We start from the raw sequence: 20641 nt of genomic DNA, 5'->3' as shown, positions 1-20641 counted from the left end.
ATTTTTAATAAAAAGTATTTCTTTGTGATTGTTATAAAGCTATTTTTAATAAAAAGTATTTCTTTGTGATTGTTATAAAGCTATTTTTAATAAAAAGTATTTCTTTGTGATTGTTATAAAGCTATTTTTAATAAAAAGTATTTCTTTGTGATTGTTATAAAGCTATTTTTAATTAAATGTATTTCTTTGAGATTGTTATAAAGCTATTTTTAATAAAATGTATTTCTTTGAGATTGTTATGAAGCTATTTTTAATAAAATGTATTTCTTTGAGATTGTTATAAAGCTATTTTTAATAAAATGTATTTCTTTGAGATTGTTATAAAGCTATTTTTAGTGAAATGTATTTCTTTAAAATTGTTATAAAGCTATTTTTAATAAAATGTATTTCTCTGAGATTGTTATAAAGCTATTTTTAGTGAAATGTATTTCTTTAAAATTGTTATAAAGCTATTTTTAATAAAATGTATTTCTTTGAGATTGTTATAAAGCTATTTTTAATAAAATGTATTTCTTTGAGATTGTTATAAAGCTATTTTTAATAAAATGTATTTCTTTGTGATTGTTATAAAGCTATTTTTAATAAAAAGTATTTCTTTGAGATTGTTATAAAGCTATTTTTAATAAAATGTATTTCTTTGAGATTGTTATAAAGCTATTTTTAATAAAAAGTATTTCTTTGAGATTGTTATAAAGCTATTTTTAATAAAATGTATTTCTTTGTGATTGTTATAAAGCTATTTTTAATAAAATGTATTTCTTTGTGATTGTTATAAAGCTATTTTTAATTAAATGTATTTCTTTGTGATTGTTATAAAGCTATTTTTAATTAAATGTATTTCTTTGTGATTGTTATAAAGCTATTTTAATTAAATGTATTTCTTTGAGATTGTTATAAAGCTATTTTTAATTAAATGTATTTCTTTGTGATTGTTATAAAGCTATTTTTAATAAAATGTATTTCTTTGAGATTGTTATGAAGCTATTTTTAATAAAATGTATTTCTTTGAGATTGTTATAAAGCTATTTTAATAAAATGTATTTCTTTGAGATTGTTATGAAGCTATTTTTAATAAAATGTATTTCTTTGAGATTGTTATAAAGCTATTTTTAATAAAATGTATTTCTTTGAGATTGTTATGAAGCTATTTTTAATAAAATGTATTTCTTTGAGATTGTTATAAAGCTATTTTTAATAAAATGTATTTCTTTGTGATTGTTATAAAGCTATTTTTAAAGATAAAGGCAAATTAAGCATATATTGAAAAGGTTCATTTAGTTACTTTATTTACACTTTAAAGGTAAGGTAAGGTAAGGTAAAACTTTATTGATCCCTCAGGAGGTCTCCTTCGGGAAATTGTTTTTTACCAATAGCCAGCAATTTTTCATAAACAATAAAAAAGAATACATAAAAAATAAAATAAGAAGAAGAACATAAAGAGGAAGAACAAGATGACACAATCTAAGTCTAAAGACAAAAACAAACGTAACTTGAAGTCATGTAAATATTTACTGCAAATACTTTAATTTTACGTCATTGATGAACTGGTTTAATTGATTTTACTTCATTTTTGGCCATCATGCAAGTAAGTAAGTAAGTAATTTATATTTATATAACGCTTTTCCAGACCAGGGTCACAAAGCGCTTAAACAATCAAAACAATATTCAACAAAGTATATACTTTAAAAGTCAAGATAACACTGAGAACACAACAGGAGTTCAACAACAAGTGGAGCAAACATTTAAAATTGATGTTCGTTAATAATAACATTAGTATTTAATATTTTATACAACCTTCATCCAACCAACTTTAATTTGGAACTATCGCAATTGGCACAAACTGTATTCCTGAAATTGTTTTGGGTTTATGCCATTAAGACAAATAATGTACAAAGCAAATAAATATTAAATGGACAAAAAAAAAAAGCCTACAAAGTAAGTTTATGGAAAGGGAGTTTGGATATAATCTAAGGGTAGACTTGATCCTTAAAATGGCAAAGACAGAGATTAATCATGTGCGCTTTCATATAAAGCATCTGGAACCATCAGGGGGAAGGACAGATATAAATGTGTTTATGAAAAGAAGGTACAAAAATCTATTTTGAATCAAGTATATGGAAGAGAAAGTGTGAGAACTAAAGACGATGGTGATAAATATAGACACAGAAAAGATACATTTACGGTATAATAACGTGGTATGTATCTGTATACATCATGTATTGCTATTTGTGTTTATATATTATGTATTTATATGGATATCTATGTGAAATATTTGGCAATTTGCTACAGACTGAAGAAATGTTTTACTTCTTACTCCATTTTCATCCTAGTGTTTAGTTAGATTTTAATCTATTTTGCTAAGCATGTATTATAGCTTTGTGTTTTGGTTGTTAAAGCGTGTTGTGGCCCTCGTCTGTGAAAAACGATTTACAAATATAAATGACTAACTTACTTTCTACTGTTTTCTTTCTTTTGTATGTACAACTAACTATACATTTTACAAGTTCAATATAAAACGCATTCATTAAAACATTCACCAGCAAATAAGGCTTTATTTTACTTGCTCTCATCAATACCCAGGTATCACTGAAAATCATGCTCACCATGACCTTCTAAACACAAGTACGTTTATATCACAAATATTAAAATAAACACAGCGTTTAAGCGTTTACAGACGACTTCACGAGATTTCATGGCATCCCCGTCTGTTGGATCCTAATATTTGGTTGATGAGGTGAAGGACAGAGAGCAGCTATTAAAGAGTCAAAGGATCATAGTAAATGAGCTACTCAGCGTTTTTGATGGACCAAGACCTCATAGATACAATTCTTGAACCCAAGATAGGAAGATCAATTCTCCTACATAAAAACAGAAATCCTACTTGAGACGCAAAAGACCAGATTTGGAGACACGGTTTAGTCACTAGACTGTCCTTCACCTGATCACTTTTAAACAGGATAAAACTCAACAATTCATCGATGATTTCCGTCCACTTTTATGCTCATAGACCACTGTTCTGGTCCAGGAGCTGCACTCATAGACTTAAAAAAATATGTTGTCCTAATGGTAACTGCATGGTTCAGCATTCACGCAGCAACTGTCACCTGCAGTGCTTGGAGATACGACAGCACTCTCAATAAAGTCTCTAAAGATCAGAGTGTCAGTCAGAATCCATGTCCTCCGCAGGTTTCTCCGTCTCTGGTTCCTCTTTGTCGCTGTCCTTGTCCCAGTCTTTCATGGAGGCTCCCATCATGAAGTCGTCTCGGAGGACACTCCAGCCGGGCTTCCCTTCTCCAGCCTCGGCCTGCACAAGTATTTGAGAGATCCATCCGTTATCTTGTACTTCATTATCAAGTTTTAACACAATCATGATTCTAAAGAGTGTTCACAACAATATACGTGTTCACCGCTCATATCATTATTAGTAGAAACTTTAATTATTTTTTTGCTTCTGGACTTAATATAATTTGTTTGATCTGCTTTTCTTTTATCATTATTGAAAATTGAATGTGGCTTATATATATATATAGATATATATATATATCTATATCTATATAGATATATATCTATATATATATATCTATATATATATATATCTAGATATAGATATAGATATATATCTATATCTATATAGATATATATCTATATAGATATATATCTAGATATATATATAGATATATATCTATATCTATATAGATATATATCTATATAGATATATATCTAGATAGATATATAGATATATAGATATATATCTATATCTATATAGATATATAGATATATATCTATCTAGATAGATATATAGATATATATCTATATCTATATAGATATATATCTATATAGATATAGATATATATATATAAAACAGTATTCTAGGGCAATCAGAGCGGATTCTGATATTTAAAATGTAAATAACGATTACTACAAGCACAAGGGTAAAAACATCATTAGAAAAATAAAGGGTCTACTCTGGTCAAATTTGAGAAACAGCGACACCAAGCGAGGAATTGAATGAATAACAGGGAAGCGTCTGTTTCCCAGTGTCACTCCAGGATAAGACTGAACGATTATTGAAAACAATCGAATTGCGATTATTTTCCTAAATATTGCGATTAAATATGCAATTTTTTTAGTGTCCACTTTTGATGCATTTTTTCTCCAATACAATAAATAATTCACTTTTCAATAAAATGCATTTCTTTGTGATTTTAAAGATAAAGGCAAATTAACTATATATTGAAAAGGTTAATTTAGTTACTTTATTTACACTTAAAACACATGTAACTTGAAGTCATGTTAATATTCACTGCAAATACTTTAAAAGCTAAAAGGTTTGATGTAAACATTTATATTTATTAGCCAAAAATAAATGATTGACGACACACACGAACGATCATCTGATATAATGGGAGCTTCGATGGATGAAAGAACCTCCAGTGTTTTCAACACGTTTACATCCTGACATCGGTTTGTAATTTGAATGGTGAGACTGTGTGTGCGTGTTTGTGCGCTGATGGCTTATTTGCGTGTGTGTGCTAATCCAGTTAATTGCCTTGTACAATCACACGATTCAAATACATACATTAAGGAAGGCGTATATTTCATTTGCATTTCTTTTTATAACAGGAGATGCTAGAAAACAAGTGTTTGCACTTTATCTTTACTCTGCACTGAAGGTTGTGTGATTTGTTATTGACTTATAAATGTTTACACTACACCTTTTAGCGCGTTTTTGCAGGTGTTTTAAACTATTTGCAGTGAATAATATTTACAAGGCTTCAAATTATATATTATGTTTGTTTAAAACTGTAATTATAGCAACTTCATGAACCTTCTCCGTTTTTTTAATGTGTGCTTAATAGCCTTTATCTTAACAATCACTAATAAATACATTTTACTGTTAAGTCAATTACTTAATTGCATTAGGGGAAAAATGCACGAAAAGAGAACATTGAAAAATAATCGCATATTTAATTGCAATATTTATAAAGTTTTTCATTATTTTTAATAATCCTTCAGCCCTAAAAAAGAAAGTTTCCTGAGTTTGACTTTTAGAACTTGACACATTGTCACTTCTATGAATTATTCGTCAGTGGACGTGTGAATGATTTCTTAACCCTTGTGCGGCCTCTGGGTCAAAGTGACCCGGTGGCTGAAGGTCGGGGTCTTTCTCTTGGGCTCAGAGTCAATACAATGGATACCACAAACACATTAGACAAAGTTTTAGGTTTCCAGCAAAGCAGCTAAAGTTCAATTTAGTCAGTGGTGAATGCATAGTCAGTGAATAAATATCTTGATGTTCTAATGTGTTTTGACAACATTTGTACTTACTAAGTATTTCTTAAGGATAAAGGTCATAAGGTTAACATAAATTTAAAAAAAAAAGAATCAACTTACAGCATCTTCGACCTTGAGCTTAGCTTGGCTTTTTCCCGTTCCTCTCAACACATCTATGAAGTCCTTCTTAGACACAGCAGAGAGAATCTTGACCTTCTTTCTTTCAGATCCGCCTACTTGCTTGACTTTGTCGTCCACGGTCTTCTGGTGCTGCCTGACGGCGTTGAAGAGCTGCACCACGCCTCTGCAGGAACCCATCAAGTTTAGTGACCGACATCACGGCAGGTGAGACTTCCCACTCACCTCGTAGCGATTCTTTGCATCGCTCTCTCCGCCTCACGGTCCCGGACGATGTCTGGTTTGACTCGACACATCATCTCCCAGGTGCGTTTCTGGTCCACCTGATGACAGACACCAGCTTTATTCAAACTGCCGGGACGCATCATTTCTAGCATTTGAACAGTTTGATGCTTGGCTACAACAGCTGATTGATAAATAAATAAGTGATAGTATTAGCTGAGCTAGTGTTAACAACTGGTCAGTTGATCAGAAATCTTTTTTTCAGGACATTTTATAGCAGTGGGTGTCATGTGCATGTATTGTGAAGAGTGGCCCAGATTTTTTCAAGAAAAGAAAAGCATAAAAAGTTATGAACATGATTAAACTATATTCACTGCAGCCACTGATTAATACATATTATTTAAACATTTTCCAACATACATAGTTTCTTGTCCTGCAACAAGTGGATCAGAATCTACTGATGGTTCCTGAACACGGTTCAGGACCAGAGGAGAGAAATCCTTCCAGACTGTTGCTCCTAAGCTTTGGAACCATCTCTGTGTTTGATGATCTACTGACTCCTTCAAGAAACATCTGTGTTTGATGATCTACTGACTCCTTCAAGAAACATCTGTGTTTGATGATCTACTGACTCCTTCAAGAAACATGTGTGTTTGATGATCTACTGACTCCTTCAAGAAACATCTGTGTTTGATGATCTACTGACTCCTTCAAGAAACATGTGTGTTTGATGATCTACTGACTCCTTCAAGAAACATCTGTGTTTGATGATCTACTGACTCCTTCAAGAAACATCTGTGTTTGATGATCTACTGACTCCTTCAAGAAACATCTTAAGACGTTTTTATTTGTTCAGGCTTTTCCTTGATTTTCTGGAACTCCTGTTGTGTTATCAGTTTTATCTTGACCTTTAAAGTATTTACTTTATTGAATATTGTTTTGATTGTTTAAGTGCTTTGTGACCCTGGTCTGGAAAAGCGCTATATAAATACAAATTACTTACTAACTTAACTAAACAAACAGTAGAAATACACACATGAAAAACTTAGTATTGAAACAAGAAACAAATAAAAGTCATAAAAAAAGTGACTCCATTTAACCAGTGGTATTGACTGTACCTGCTTCTTCTTCTCCAGCTTTGCTTCCTTCTCTTTCTTTTTCATTTTTTCCAGCTCTTTATTCTTGACCAGAATGCCGCTCGCATTCTCAGGGGTCTTCTTCCCCAGGATCTTGGCCATCGCCTCGGCCCAGCCGGCGTTGGGATTGTCATCGTCCTTGATGGCATCGTTTTCCTTTTCAGCCACAACTCCATCAGCATCATCTTCTTCGTCGCCGTCATCTTCGTCGTCGTCATCTTCTCCATCACCCTCTTCTGAGCTTCCATCACTTTCTCCTTCCTCCCCCGAGATCTCCTCTTCGCCCGATGCATCGTCGTCACCGTTGACCTCTTCCAGCGTCGTCTCCATCTTATCTGTTCATTCATGAAGATCAATTGTTTGTTATAAACAAATAGGGTTCACAAGTACATTTTTTTTAAACGTGAACCTTTTCGCCACAATTAATTACAAAACTGTTTAGATAACTTAAAGGTAAGGTAAGGTAGAACTTTAAATTGTTTATTTTTCCAATAGACACAGCAAATACAGCAATTTTTCATAAAAAAACAAATCAAAATAAAATAAGAACAAAGAGAAATAAAGAGAAAGAACAATATGATACAATCTAAGTCTAAAGATAAAAGATAAAAAGGAAACAAACGTACACGTGTCCTCGCTTATACATTTGTTCGTTTTAAGATGGTGATAATGTTTGGACCCAGAAACATATTTCTAATAGTAGTTTCTTTCAACACAACAAACGTTTGATTCGTTTTAACTAACATGAAACAAAATATACGTTAAACATAGTAATACACGCTTGTTATCTGAATAAAACGGTCTCGGACAACGACAGATTAAGTGGTTTCACGACGTAACATAATCCTTTTTTTTTACAATTTTAAATCAAGTGAAATTAAAAAGTACCAGAATCGTTGGCTATTTGTACATGTGACTCCATCACCGCCGCCATTTTGGTGTAACATAGACACGCTTCCGCCGAGAACAACCGCCAACGCAAAGGTTCCGCATATCCGTTTTCGGTTTTCTTTCTTCTTTTCTACACCAAACTAAATAAATTAAATAAAAAAAAAAGGTGTCCTTAACTTATTACTGACCGACTTCTGACTCCTTTAAGAAACATCTTAAGACGTTTCTATTTGTTGGCTTTTCCTTGATTTTCTGGAACTCCTGTGTTGTTCTCAGTATTATCTTGATCTTTAAAGTATATACTTTATTGAATATTGTTTTGATTGTTTAAGCGCTTTGTGACCCTGGTCTAGAAAAGCGCTATATAAATAAATATTACTTACTTACTTACTTACTTAAAAGTTGTTCTCGGAACTGCTGATACTAACCACATAAAATACACAGAATGTAAAATAAAGTAGTATCTAATGTGTATTTAAATATAAAAAGCCTTTTTTCGATTGTGACGTAATGGTTAGATTAAATAAAGTTCTGATTATATGATGTCATTCCATAATGCTATTCAATATTTTTTCCATTGTAAACTCATTCTAAATTCATTTATTTATTTATTCAAATTCCCATGCAGCACTATGGATGGATATACATGACTGGTTACACAGTTGAGGACATTACTTGGTTTATGGAAAATATAATTGGCATATGTGAATGTCCAATTTTTCATGATTTGTGTTTAAATAAAATGCAATTTTTCATGGACGCCTCTCAATGCTATGTTAGGTCTTTCTTCACCACCTACTGTTGAAGAATCCTCTTTTCATATCAGTTTTCCTGTTTTAAAAAAAAGCACAATTATAATAAAACCTTGTGGGTACGAGCGGTTGGAGTTTTCTTCAGAGTGACTGGTCTCTCCTGTAGAGATATGGTGAGAAACATGATCATCCGGGAGAGGCTTGGAGTGGAGCCACTGCTCCTCTGCGTTGAGAGGAGTCAGTTGAAATGCTTTGGCATCTGTTAAGGATACCTCCGGACGCCTTGCTGTTGAGGTTCTCGGGGCACTTCAGGGTCCAGGGTAGGACCCTAGAGAGTCTGTCTCTCAGCTGGCCTGGGTCTTAGCCTGCGCTTAAGGTTCCCCTAGGAAGAGAAAGAGCGAAAAGAAATTTAAAACATGATTATGAACTTGAAATGCAAGGTGTTGTTCAATATTATCCTGCCTATAGTAAAACAATAGCATGCTTTGTCTGCCGGAAACTGTAAGTGTGAGATTGACAAGTGCCGGAGGAAGCAGCAACAGGCACATGTGACATCAAAAATGTCAACTGAGATGGTAGAGATTGTCGCAGGAACAGGTAAAAGAGGGAGTGTCCTGTCCAGAAAACATTCGGATATCTGGGCAAACCACTTTCTGACTGCTCCGACCGAGGAACTGTCCTAGGAGAGGCTGCTGTGATTCAAATGATGGCTCAGAAAAAACTCAGTAAGTGTCTCGATTCTGATCATGTCTTGTTAGTAATGCAGTGAAATAAACACTTACTTGCTAGAACCGTCAGTTGGCGCACGTTTTAAACAAATCTAGTACACCTTGTACTCTTGGAATTTCTGTTCTGGTAAAAGTGAAAAGAAGGTCAGGCTTCACGAGTGCATGCGCTTGTCAAACCTGATCAACCGGTCCATGCGGTTTCTCTGCCTCTCACTTCATGTTTAAATACACAGGAAAATCAGTCATTATTGTTTTATATATAAATGTATTGACTTCTAACCAGAGGCTCACCTACACTTCTTGTCACATTATCTGTACTAACGTAGAAAGGGTTAAATCTATTCTTAAAATAGATATTAAATATTTCTCTTCTTTCTTTTTTTTTTTTAATATAATAATTTTCTTTACTGGAGGAAACCAATAAGAACATATGGATATTATCCTTTATATAGTAGATATCAGTTTGATTAGCTTTCGAGCTTATGTCTAATATGTCTAGAATTCTTTCCAAACTGTTTAAAATGACACATCTTTTGTGTTCTGCATCATGTAAGCCTATCATTAACCTCTTTCTCCGCCTCAGGATTGCAGAGCCCATGGAAGGAAGGCGCTTTGGGCTTCATACTGGGGGCAGTGGCTGGTGTCGTACTGGGGGCTGTAGAGGAGCCGGTGGACAGGACCCTGGCCCTAATGATCGCAGCAGGGCCTCTCAAGCCGGTAACCGAAGCAGTCCAGACGTTGGGTCCCCTCGGTTTGGGGACACTAACCGGGGCCACAGGTCTAACCATAGCTATGACCTCAGTAGTAGCTGGCGTTATTCTTGCTGCAATAGTTGCTTTGGCCTTTGTGATGACAAGGAGCTGTGGGCTCAACCCCAGAGACACTACTGGCTTATGGGCATCGGCAGGACTGGCCGGTGCAGCTGGAACAACACTGAGCGGTGCCACCTTTGGGATGATTATTGAGTATATTGTAAAGATCTCCGGAATGGTGGGTCTTCTCTGGGCTCTGTGCATCTTCACGGCGTTTAAGCCTGTGCTGCACTTCGTCTTCAAGCACTTGTGGATACAAGGGGAAGCCTGCTGCACTCTCCCACCCTCAACCTGGACCAGGGAGAAGGAAACCATCCAAAGCACGGAGGTCCAGCAGAGGATTCGACTGACGGTGCAGATAGAGCAGAGGATACATGCTCTAGAGAATGGAGAAAGTGACCATGAGGTTGACCAATTTTCAACATGGGCAGATGAGCGACAAAAGAGAGATGACCTACTGAGAAGGAAAATAGAGGCTGAAGAGGCAGAGATGGAGCAAAGAAGCATTCAAGACTGGATCAACACTGTGGTCATCAAACATGTGGACTTCCTGGCTTTCTCTGGCATACCAATGATGGTGGTTACCATGGTGACAGCATGCTGTGGAGCGTATGGATATGGTAATCACCAGTTTGTATTCATTGCTCTGCTTGTGTTAGTAGGAGGCATCTCATACTTCCTTATCAAATCTTCAGACTTTAAGTTTTGGATGCTGGTGGGCCTCATGTCCATGATAGCGACGTTCGTCATTGCAATGCTAACACTTCATGCTGGCCAGGTGGTTGTAACCACTGCCATGAAGATGCATGCAGCCGGGCACAAGCAGTCCAAAGAGGACATAGCCACTCGCATGAATCACCAGTCCTCTTTGGAGGCTTTGAAAACCTCTTTCTTTGTAGCTAAAACTTGCCAGCTGGCTCTGGGGGCTACAGTTGGGGGCCCTCTTGTGAGGCAAGCCGCGGGACAAGGAAAAGTCATAGTTGGGGCAGCTTTGGTGGCAGGAAGTCTTCTCGCTGCAATAGAGGCTTTAACACCAGTGTTTGGAAATGGAGGGAGGGCTGGAGCGCTGCTGGCGGTGGTGGGGGCAGCAGGCGTATCAATGGGTGCAGTTGCAGCCATGGCTCGGCAGTGGTCCTCATGGCTCGGGACGGTTGGGTCTGTGGTGGGTTTGCTTCTTGGAGCCATTGCAGTAGGAAAATTGCATCTGGTCAATATTGGATTGCAAATTCCTATCGCGTTTATATTTGCTATGACTAATCCTTTCTGAGAATTCATCCGGACCAGCTGTCATGATACCACTGCATCTTTTATTTTAACCTGGAAATATTGTCAAGTAACAGACCAGTATTGATCATCATCTTCCTCATATACATTTTTTGAACAGTTACCAAAAAAGCAGATAAAGACGAACTCTACCAACAAGTGTAAAAAGTGGAACAAGCTTGACTCTTCTTTTTATGTTTTGGAAAAGGTTATTGTAATCTGAATGATTCTGACTTTATTTGTTTTTGCGATAATTATTCTGATGCGACTTTACTGCAATGTGTATAATGAAATAAACTGCATGATGTTGTACTGACTACGCTGTGTGATGTTAATGAAAAGTTACGCATAAAATAACAAACATGCCATTATAATACAACAATACACCTTCACAACAAGAACATGTTTCCAGGTCTTTAACTTTAAAAGAAACTGCTCATAATCAAAGTTATACGTTTTTCAAATAAATGTGTTGGTTTACAGCTTCAGTGTGTTTCTTCAACATAACCATAAGGACACAATATAATCTGTTAAAAATGTCCTGATCCCCTAAATGGTTCAACCAGACAGACATGAGGCCTCCTCTGCTTTTGCTAATAGTTATCCTTGGATCTTTTGCCTCAGCGACTGCTAGTATGACTTTGAAGTTGAAGTTAATGAGCCATTTAATGAAGTTATGGGAAAGTGTAGTGGAAACAAGACTGAGAGCATAAGTCAGCATTTGTATCAGTATGGTTTCATGCCTACAAAGAGTACTACAGATGCAGTATTTGCTTTAGGAATAAAGAGAAATACAGAGGAGGTCAGAGGGAGCAGCATTGTGTCTTTGTAGATCTGGAAAAAGCCTATGACAGGGTGTCGGAGAGGAAATCTGGAGTGACCTAGAAGACATAGATGCCAACTGTGAGACAGTGGTGAGGTGTAGCTGTACATGTGACGTGTAAAGTTCAAGGTGGAGGTGAGACTACATCAGGGTTCGGCTCTGAGTGTTTGTGGTGGTGATGGACAGACTGACAGAGTTATGGAGATATGCTCGAGAAAGGAGAGGAATGAAGGTTAGAATGAGGATACAGGGAGTGGAGGATTTTAAGTATTTAGGGTCAACAGTCCAGAGCAGTAGAGATTGTGGAAAAGAGGTGAAGAAACGTGTTAATGCTGGGTTGAATGGGTGGAGAAAAGTGAAAGGAAAGATATACATGTTTGGTTTGGTCGATTCATTTTGACAATGTGTATCTGTATGAAATAACACTTGGGGCTAACAGTAAACTTGGCAAAACTCCTTAATTACCTTGATTACATATCAATGTAATGTCTCTTCTGTAGATGTCTTTTCCAAAATTAATTCACAAAGAACTAACTTTCTGTAATCGATTTATATGTACACCGTTTCCCCCTTAAGGACATAGGTTGTGGGAGGGGTTGTTCCAAAGTATGTAAGTTAGAAGATGGAGAAGAAGAAGAATGGCAGTTTATGATTGAGCCCAATTATGTGGAAGAACAAGCTGCTGACAGTTGCTGCACAACTTTTATCTCTCATTCCTATCAATGCCCGAATGAAGACACTCGAGATACAGAACATGCTAGTCATCGACATGAATCCAGGACGATATTGATCAGACACTGAGGGACAAGATAACAGTGGTGACATCTCAACATCTAAACCAAAACAGGTTTGACCCACTGGGTCAGTCCAGTGTGTTACCTTTCACCATTTTCAGTTTTAAACAGGGGCCAAAATCATTTTGGTCCCCCGTCACCTCTGTGACCCTAATAAAACTTAAAAGAATCATGTTATCTTGATTGTTTGCATTTGCGTTGGAACCGGAACTGATATGACTATTTTCTACCCAACCTCATGTTGACTAAGGGCGAAGAATTTCAATGTAACGACTGATGCTCAGTTGTCTTCGTCCAAAATTACACACATAAAGACAAACAATTCCCTCGAGGTGCTTGTCTGTAATATCTATAATGGTTAGTTATTGCGATACTGTCTACACTGGAAGCGCTCATGATATCTACCCAGAGTACTTACTGAGTACATCCGGTAGGATGTTGGCCTTTAAAGCTTTTACAACAAACAAGCATAAAATATACTCTTGTCTATTTTTTTCTGGGAGGAGTACCGTCGAGGCTTCAACTCAAGATGGACGTTACAGACAAGCACCTCAGAGGTATTTGGATATTTTGTTGACATAAATGTGTCATTTTGGACGAAAAAAAAAGTGTTTTAGATTGAGCAACAATTTAGAAAATGTAAAAGGTGACAAAAAACATTTTTTGTTTTTTCCTGATGCTATCGTCACTGACCACAAGAGGTCTCCCTGAAGGAGATAATGAATCAACAAGGCTCTAATGCAGCAGATCTCAACAGGTTTTGCTTTGGGATCAAATACCTTGATGAAAACATTCGAATCAAGAAATGATTTATACCTGAGATAATGCAACCAAATCAGTTGATGAATAACGTAAAACGCTGTGTTTTGTAGAAAATTAAATTTAGCAAACCAAGAATCATGCAAACCTATCTATTGTGAATGTATTGCACTTAACCCCTTGAAAATATCATTATCCTTACGACATAATGTTATAAAAAAGGAAAAAATGGCTCTAACTTAAGCACTTTTTTTTGCAGTAATAGTTTAGATTTTGATTTAGATTTTGAATTAAATTAATTAACTCAAAATGTATAAAACAGGTTTGTTGCATGTATGGATTTAGCGGAAAACAAATTTGAAGATGCAAAATTTTAACCGTGCCAACAGAGCAAATTGTATGCAAAAAAAACCAAACTATCCCAATAGTGGGTTCAAATAAGTAAATATAAAATAGTGGCAAAATATGTGATAAATTGCGATTCATTTCAGTCACAATTAGTGATTTTCTTTTCTTTTTTTTCTGATTGCAAGTTGTCTTTTGTGTTCGAGTTTTTGTGCTTGGGCTTTTGGGGTAAAGACCCCCAGATTATCCAATACAGTTCAGGTACTATGAATGGCGCGACATCCTCACCGCCTTTCCTCCTTTTTACGGGAGCTTTGCATCCTTCTTACAATCGCATTATATAAAATAATCCTGGGGTTGTACTTCATGGGCCCTCTCAATGAAATTACCTTTGATTAAAGTGTCAAATCATAACAAAGTTATCTCAAGAAACTTTACACTTTAAGTAAGACAATATGTGAGAAAAGAAAAACAATCAAACAATAAGTGAATCACAGTGTGACAGTAGTGAGAAAAATCTTTCTTTTAGAAGGCAGAAACCTTTTGCAGAACAAGCCTTAGTGTTGTGACCTGCTGACACTGCAGGCCTGACCCTAGTTGTCTCCATGGCCTGTCAGAGATCCGTCCAAAACACACGACTGTATTGAAGGAAACATCTTTGGAACATCTACAAATAGAGTTCCAAAAATGAGGGATTCTCACACATCAGCAAAGAGAAACATGACCAATTAGAGGATTACAGCCTTCTTGGCTTCCTGGAAATAAAGAATTTCCGGGTCCAGGGAACCACTAAGCTTATCCAATGCAAAAGACCACACCCTTAGCAGCGGACCTAGAATTGGAGGTGCTGTAATCATAAAAATGTATTTTCTCCCTCTGTGTGCCTCCTTTGTCTCGATTTCTGTGCATGTGCGGAAGGACCTCAGAACGCCGAAGACGGGTAGCGGAACCGAAGGGGTCGAGACGCAATTGCAACCTGGCAGTACTTCGACCAGATGCACCAAGTCCTTGGTGGCAGGCCGTCGGTCAACCCTGTGGGTATGGTCTCCTCTCGTGCGTTTGGAGACAATATTTTTTTTGTTGTTGTATTGTTGTCATTCCTAAATACATTTTACATGTTTTACATCTTAGATACATTTGAAAACAACTTCAAAACACACAAGTAGTAAGAAATGAAAGATATTTTGCACACAATACACAATAAACATTTGGGCAGCCAGTCTGTCTTTCGGAGCAGTCCCAGATGTTTCTTGGTGTGTCTGGTCTTCAGGTGGAGGTTGAGGGGGTAGGTTATCTACTATGTCAACATCTGGCTCAAGTGGGTCCCCATTGTCCAGTGTGCAAAAAGGCACATTAATCTGACCTTGGAGGCAAATGTAGTTTTAACCTCCAATTCCCAAAACAGAGTTGATCGCCACCTTGTCTTCATCATACCAAAGGCCCGCTCTATAATGCTTCGGCCCATGGTATGATGGAAGTTGACCCGCCGCTGGACTGGACCATCAACTGGTACCTTATAGGGTGTAAGCAGACAGATGAGGGTCTCAAGGATACCAACCATCACCCAAAAGGATGTAGCCAGGTGGGAATGCGCAGGGGTGTACTTTGTTGTTGTCTGGAAACTTTTGGGAAAGTACTGCTCCTACACCAATGTCTAAGGCGTCAACCTACATGATGAATTGCAGAGAGGTGTCTGGAGGACAGAGAATCTCCTCCGGGGTCCAGATGAACGGGTGCATGGTGGAGGTGAGCTGGGTGAGGGGAGCAGCGACCTTGCTATCACCCCTAATGAATCTCCTGTAAAAATTAGCGAATCCCAGAAAATGCTGTAGCAGTTTGAGACTAGTGGGGGCCTGCCACATGGCTACCGCTTCAATCTTAGCTGGATCTGGTTAGGGATGGCCCTGACCTAAAATAAATTTTACACCTACAAAACTGACTCCAAACTTAAACTTCTCCGGCTTAATAAAGAGTCTATTCTCTAACAGACGTTAGAGAACTAGTCGTAGGTGCTGTGAGTGTTCATCAAGGGTCCTGGAGAGGATTAGAATGTCATCTAAATAAACAAACAAAAACGTTAATAAAAACACGAAGCACGTCATTTATCAGGGCTTGGAAGGTAGCAGGAGCGTTAGTCAGTCTGAAAGGCATCACTACGTATTCAAAGTGCCCAATGTGAGTAATCTTCCACTCGTAACCCTTTCTGACACGTACAAGGTGGTAGGCATTTCGTAGGTCGAGTTTTGTGAAAACTGTGGATTTGTTAAGAGGTTCAAATGAGTGGTCAATAAGTGCTCCCACTTAGGGGGAAGCAATTCCTAACAGTGATGGCATTAAGGCTGCGATAGTAAAACAGTGTCGGAGAGACTTATCCTCCTTCTGAACAGAATCCAACCCCCAAAAGAGAAGAGGATGGCCTACTAAGACAAGCAACCAGCAAGTCTCGGATATAGGTCTCCATCGCCTCCCTCTCGTGACGGGCCACTTTGAAACAGGGATAGATAAGACTTTATTGACCCCTCTGGAGGTCCACTTCGGGAAATTGTTTTTCCAGCCAGCACACAGCAACACAGACGATATATTAATAAAAAACAAGAACAAGAACGAGAACAAAGAGCAAAAAAAAGTGCAAGATGCACTAAGTCCAGGTACACGATGTACTTCGGAGGATTAGTCCAGGGAAGGCTGCTGGTCCTGACAAGGTGTCTGCTCGACTGCTAAAGATCTGCGCTGCTGAACTAGTTGCCAGTTGCCATTCTTCACCTCCTGCATCGGATCTACTCCCACCTTGATAAAAGTATGCTGACGACACTGCCATTGTTGGATGCATCAGTGACAACAGCAAAGACCAGTACAGAAGTCTGATACGTGACTTTGTGGACTAGAGTGAGAGGAACCAATTGCAGCTTAACACCTCAAAGACCAAGGAGCTGGTCTTGGACTTCGGGAGGTCCACTCCAGGTACACGATGTACTTCGGAGGATTCGTCCAGGGAAGGCTGCTGGTCCTGACAAGGTGTCTGCTCGACTGCTAAAGACCTGCGCTGCTGAACTAGCTGAGCCGCTCCAGCATATCTTCAACCTCAGTCTACGGCTGGGGAAAGTACCAACCCTCTGGGGGGCAGGAGTGGAGTGAAAGTATCTTGACATTCTGTTCTATGTTAATCTTTGTATCCTTTGTCTTTGATCTATGTTCTTTATCTTTAGACTTAGATTGTGTCATCTTGTTCTTTCTCTTTATTTCTCTTTGTTCTTGTTCTTATTTTTATGAATAATTGCTGTATTGCTGTGTCTAATTGGAAAAAAACAATTTCTTGAAGGAGACCTCCTGAGGGATCAATAAAGTTCTACCTAACCTAACCTAACCTAAGATGACACAAATCAAGTCTAAAGATAAAGAACATAGATTAAAGAAAATTAACAAAGACAAAGGATACAAAGAATAACATTGAAAATCATCTTTCCTCTACACTCCTGCCCCCAAACTCAGAATTAAACAGCCTAATAGCACGAGGAATTAATTACTCCCTGAGTCTATTAGTGTTGCATCTAGGAAGGAGCAAGGAATTTAATATACTTTATTGATCTAATTGGTAAAATCTCACAGAGAAATTCAACATTTGGTGCAGTGGAAAAACGGAAGACAATCACAGAGGCAGCTAGTGATAGTGTCTTGCGCTCTTTAATCATATAAGGGAGGTGGGGGAGAAAAAACAGGAATCTCTGCTGTGTTCCTGAAGGGGGAGCAGTGCAGGGATACAGAAAAAACACACAGAAGCACAAACACAGTCAGAGACAAAACAACGTAGGCTGTGAGTTGTGGGAGCGCGTGTCCTTGAACTTCCTTATCATTGTCCAAGTCTCTGCCTGCAGGTTGTGCGTGGCCTTGGGAGCAGGTCCAGAGTGGAATTCAGGGGGGGGGGGGTGATGGGGGATGGTAGCGAAGCGTCATTCGACGTGTCTTCCACGGAGAAATTTGATAACTAGCCTCCAAGGCCAGTCTGGGGGAGTTTGGATTGAGATAAGACTTTGTTTGGGAACAGACTGGACTTTTCCACAGACTTAAGTCTTTCCAGTGGCCTCTCTGTCGATCCAAATGGCCGAATAATTCTTTAGCCAAGCGGACATTCTCTCCAAGATGGTACCTGATGAGTGGACGTGGTCATGAACCGCAGCCACCCGACCACTCTGAACGAGAATGGCGTCCAGTTTCCATCCATGTTCTGTCAGTACTTCAGTCAGAGTCACATCCACACGACGTTGTACTGCATTCAAGATTCCAATCACTTGTCCTCAACGTCCTCCATGGAAAGAACCGACAGACACAAGATTTTTCCCTACTTTCCCAAGGAATCCATCATGTATCCAGCCATGTGCGTTTCAGCAGGACAATCTGGGCTCCCCATTGCCAGCTCTTTTGGTTGAATTTTTTTTTATCCATTGGATTGAGAGACCAGCTGACCAGATCCATAGTTGATTTAGGAAGAAATGTTTAGTAACTCTCTGATAGATAAAACAGGACAAGTGTAGTGGGGAGAGTGTAGGGCAGGAGGGAAAGAAAAAGCGACTTCCTTTGTCGAGAGCCAGCCCCCCTGATGAACCTGTCCAACCTTTTGACACTCCTCTTGGACACATTTCCACCCCAACACACCACAGCATAAAACAGGACACTGGCTACCACAGACTGGTAGAACATGCAGATGAGCTTCCTGCAGATTTTAAATGATCTGAGCCTCCTCAGAAAGTACAGTCTACTCTGATCTTTCTTATACATATGGTCTGTGTTGCAGGACAAGTCCAGTTTACTGTCCAGCCACACACCGAGGTACTTATAGTTGTAACTATCTCCACCTCGTCACCTCTGATGGATACTGAACGTGGCTGTGTCCTGGAACTCCCAAAGTCCAAGACAGGCTCCTTGGTCTTTGAGATGTTCAGCTGCAAGTGGTTCCTCTCACTCCAGTCCACAAAGTCCCGTATCAGACTGTACTCGTCCTCGACTGTTGTCCATGATGCCTGAAGTATACAGTATATGGTGAAGAGGAGAGGGGCCAATACTGTCCCCTGAGGTGCTCCTGTACTGCTCACCACAGTGTCAGATGTGATGTCCTTCAGCCTGACATACTGTGGTCGATCAGTGAGATACTCCGAGAGTGGGCTGGATGGTGTTAATGGTGCTAGAAAAGTCCAGGAACAGCATCCTTACTGAGCCACTTCCTTTATCCAGGTGGGAGTAGGTCCAATGCAGGAGGTGAAGGATGGCATCTTCTACACAAACCGCTGGCCAGTAGGCAAACTGCAAGGGGTCTTGTGCGTGCTAAACTTGAGACGTTTGAGGACCAGCTGCTCCAGTGTGTTCATCAGCGGTGAAGTCAGTGCCACTGGTCTGTAATCATTCAACTCTCTTGGCCGGATCTTTTTCGGGACTGGAACCATACAGGAAGTCTTCCACAGGGTTGATACTTTCCCCAGCAGTAGACTGAGGTTGAAGACATACATGGATTGGCTCAGCTAGTTCAGCAATGCAGGTGTTTAGCAGCAGATCAGACACCTTGTCAGGTCCAGCAGCCTTTCCTGCATGAATCTTCCTAAGTACATCGCATACCTGGAGTTAGGTGATACTGGGAAGCGGTTGTGTGGAGCTGAAGGTGGGCAGAGGAAAGTGGGGCAGGTCCTGAAGCAGGCAGCAGTGAGGGTGAGGTGACCCGCTCAAACCTGTTGAAAAAGTTGTTGAGACCGTTTGCCTCCTCCACCGTGTCCACTTCAGTCAGAGAGGACTGGTCTTGTGTCCAGTGATGATTTTAACACCATCCCAGACCTCTCTTATTTATTCCCCATTGAGCTCCTCCAACCTCCTCCTTTAGGTGTCCTTTGCCTCCCTCAAGCATCACTTCACCTCCTGCTGTGCTGACCTCATAGTGTATCTGTCTCTGCTCCTGAAAGCCACCTTCTTCCTGTTAAGGACATCCTGGACCTCCTTTGTTACCCACGGTTTATTATTAGGGTAACAGCGGAGAGTCTTAGCAAGGGCAACAATGTCTAAGAAGAAATTTAAATAATCCGTTAGACAGTGTGACTGACCCTGACATTGGCCAGGTTGTACGTTCTCGATGTGACCAAGGGGTGAGTAGCCCACCTTGTTTTGAGTTCTGTCCCTACCCCTGAGGACCGCAGCCTCAGGTGACTGGTGTCCTGGGCTCAGAAGCTCCATGTGATGCTGCTATCAGTAGCTATGTTTAGCTGGGGGTACGTAATTCTCTAAGATCTTGGTGTTAAATAAATAGTGAAGCTCGGACAGAGAGCACAGCACTAATAGGTAGAACCCCTAATATAATCCAGGTTCTACGAATGGTCGAAGTACTCTAAAAATGTTGCCAGCTGCCAACCCCTTTTAAGCTGAGACTCAATAGGAGTGAGTGCTGCTAATATTCTCTGCTCTATACTGTATGAGAAAGGGTGCTGCACCCCGCTGGGTGGTGACTTAATTGAGCTTTCTCAGGGAAGGATAAACCAATAGCGATGCTTTTTTAAAGGGCCTCAAACCATTTGTAGAATCTGGGGTTTTAAGTTAATTTTAATATCATTTACATATTTAAATAATTACCCCTGCTGATAAAACTAAAGATGAGTACAGCAGAATGTAAATTACTGAGATGATTTTAAAAGTCGTATAAAAACAAAAAAAATGTTTTAATGACAAAACAG

The 20641-nt window shown here is 38.7% G+C and overlaps 3 protein-coding genes across 4 annotated transcripts in view; 1 reads left to right on the top strand and 2 right to left on the bottom strand.

Moving 5' to 3' along the window:
• adcy3a (adenylate cyclase 3a) overlaps nucleotides 1-20641 on the bottom strand; it is a 216899-nt gene that overhangs the window by 123451 nt on the left and 72807 nt on the right. The gene's annotated exons all lie outside the window — the stretch shown is intronic.
• On the bottom strand, nucleotides 2533-9691 carry rrp15 (ribosomal RNA processing 15 homolog). Of its 2 annotated transcripts, XM_087806099.1 has the most exons (7): nucleotides 9196-9691; nucleotides 8686-8795; nucleotides 8526-8573; nucleotides 6753-7105; nucleotides 5638-5735; nucleotides 5395-5578; nucleotides 2533-3304 (listed from the first exon to the last, which is right to left on the bottom strand). In XM_087806099.1, exons 4-7 carry the CDS (start codon nucleotides 7098-7100, stop codon nucleotides 3161-3163), a joined length of 774 nt encoding a protein of 257 aa, XP_087662225.1. In that variant the 5' UTR covers nucleotides 7101-7105; nucleotides 8526-8573; nucleotides 8686-8795; nucleotides 9196-9691; the 3' UTR covers nucleotides 2533-3160. The 2 variants fall into 2 exon arrangements, with proteins under 2 accessions (XP_087662225.1, XP_087662224.1); XM_087806098.1 differs by lacking the exons at nucleotides 8526-8573; nucleotides 8686-8795; nucleotides 9196-9691 and adding an exon at nucleotides 7659-7709.
• Nucleotides 8998-11698, top strand: LOC148067023 (uncharacterized). Its single transcript, XM_087806097.1, has 2 exons — nucleotides 8998-9138; nucleotides 9725-11698. Exons 1-2 carry the CDS (start codon nucleotides 9117-9119, stop codon nucleotides 11218-11220), a joined length of 1518 nt encoding a protein of 505 aa, XP_087662223.1. The 5' UTR covers nucleotides 8998-9116; the 3' UTR covers nucleotides 11221-11698.

The sequence above is a fragment of the Callionymus lyra genome, chromosome 13, assembly GCF_982586985.1.
Source record: "Callionymus lyra chromosome 13, fCalLyr1.hap1.1, whole genome shotgun sequence".
NCBI lineage: Eukaryota > Metazoa > Chordata > Actinopteri > Syngnathiformes > Callionymidae > Callionymus > Callionymus lyra.
This window is presented reverse-complemented; position numbering and strand designations above follow the sequence as displayed.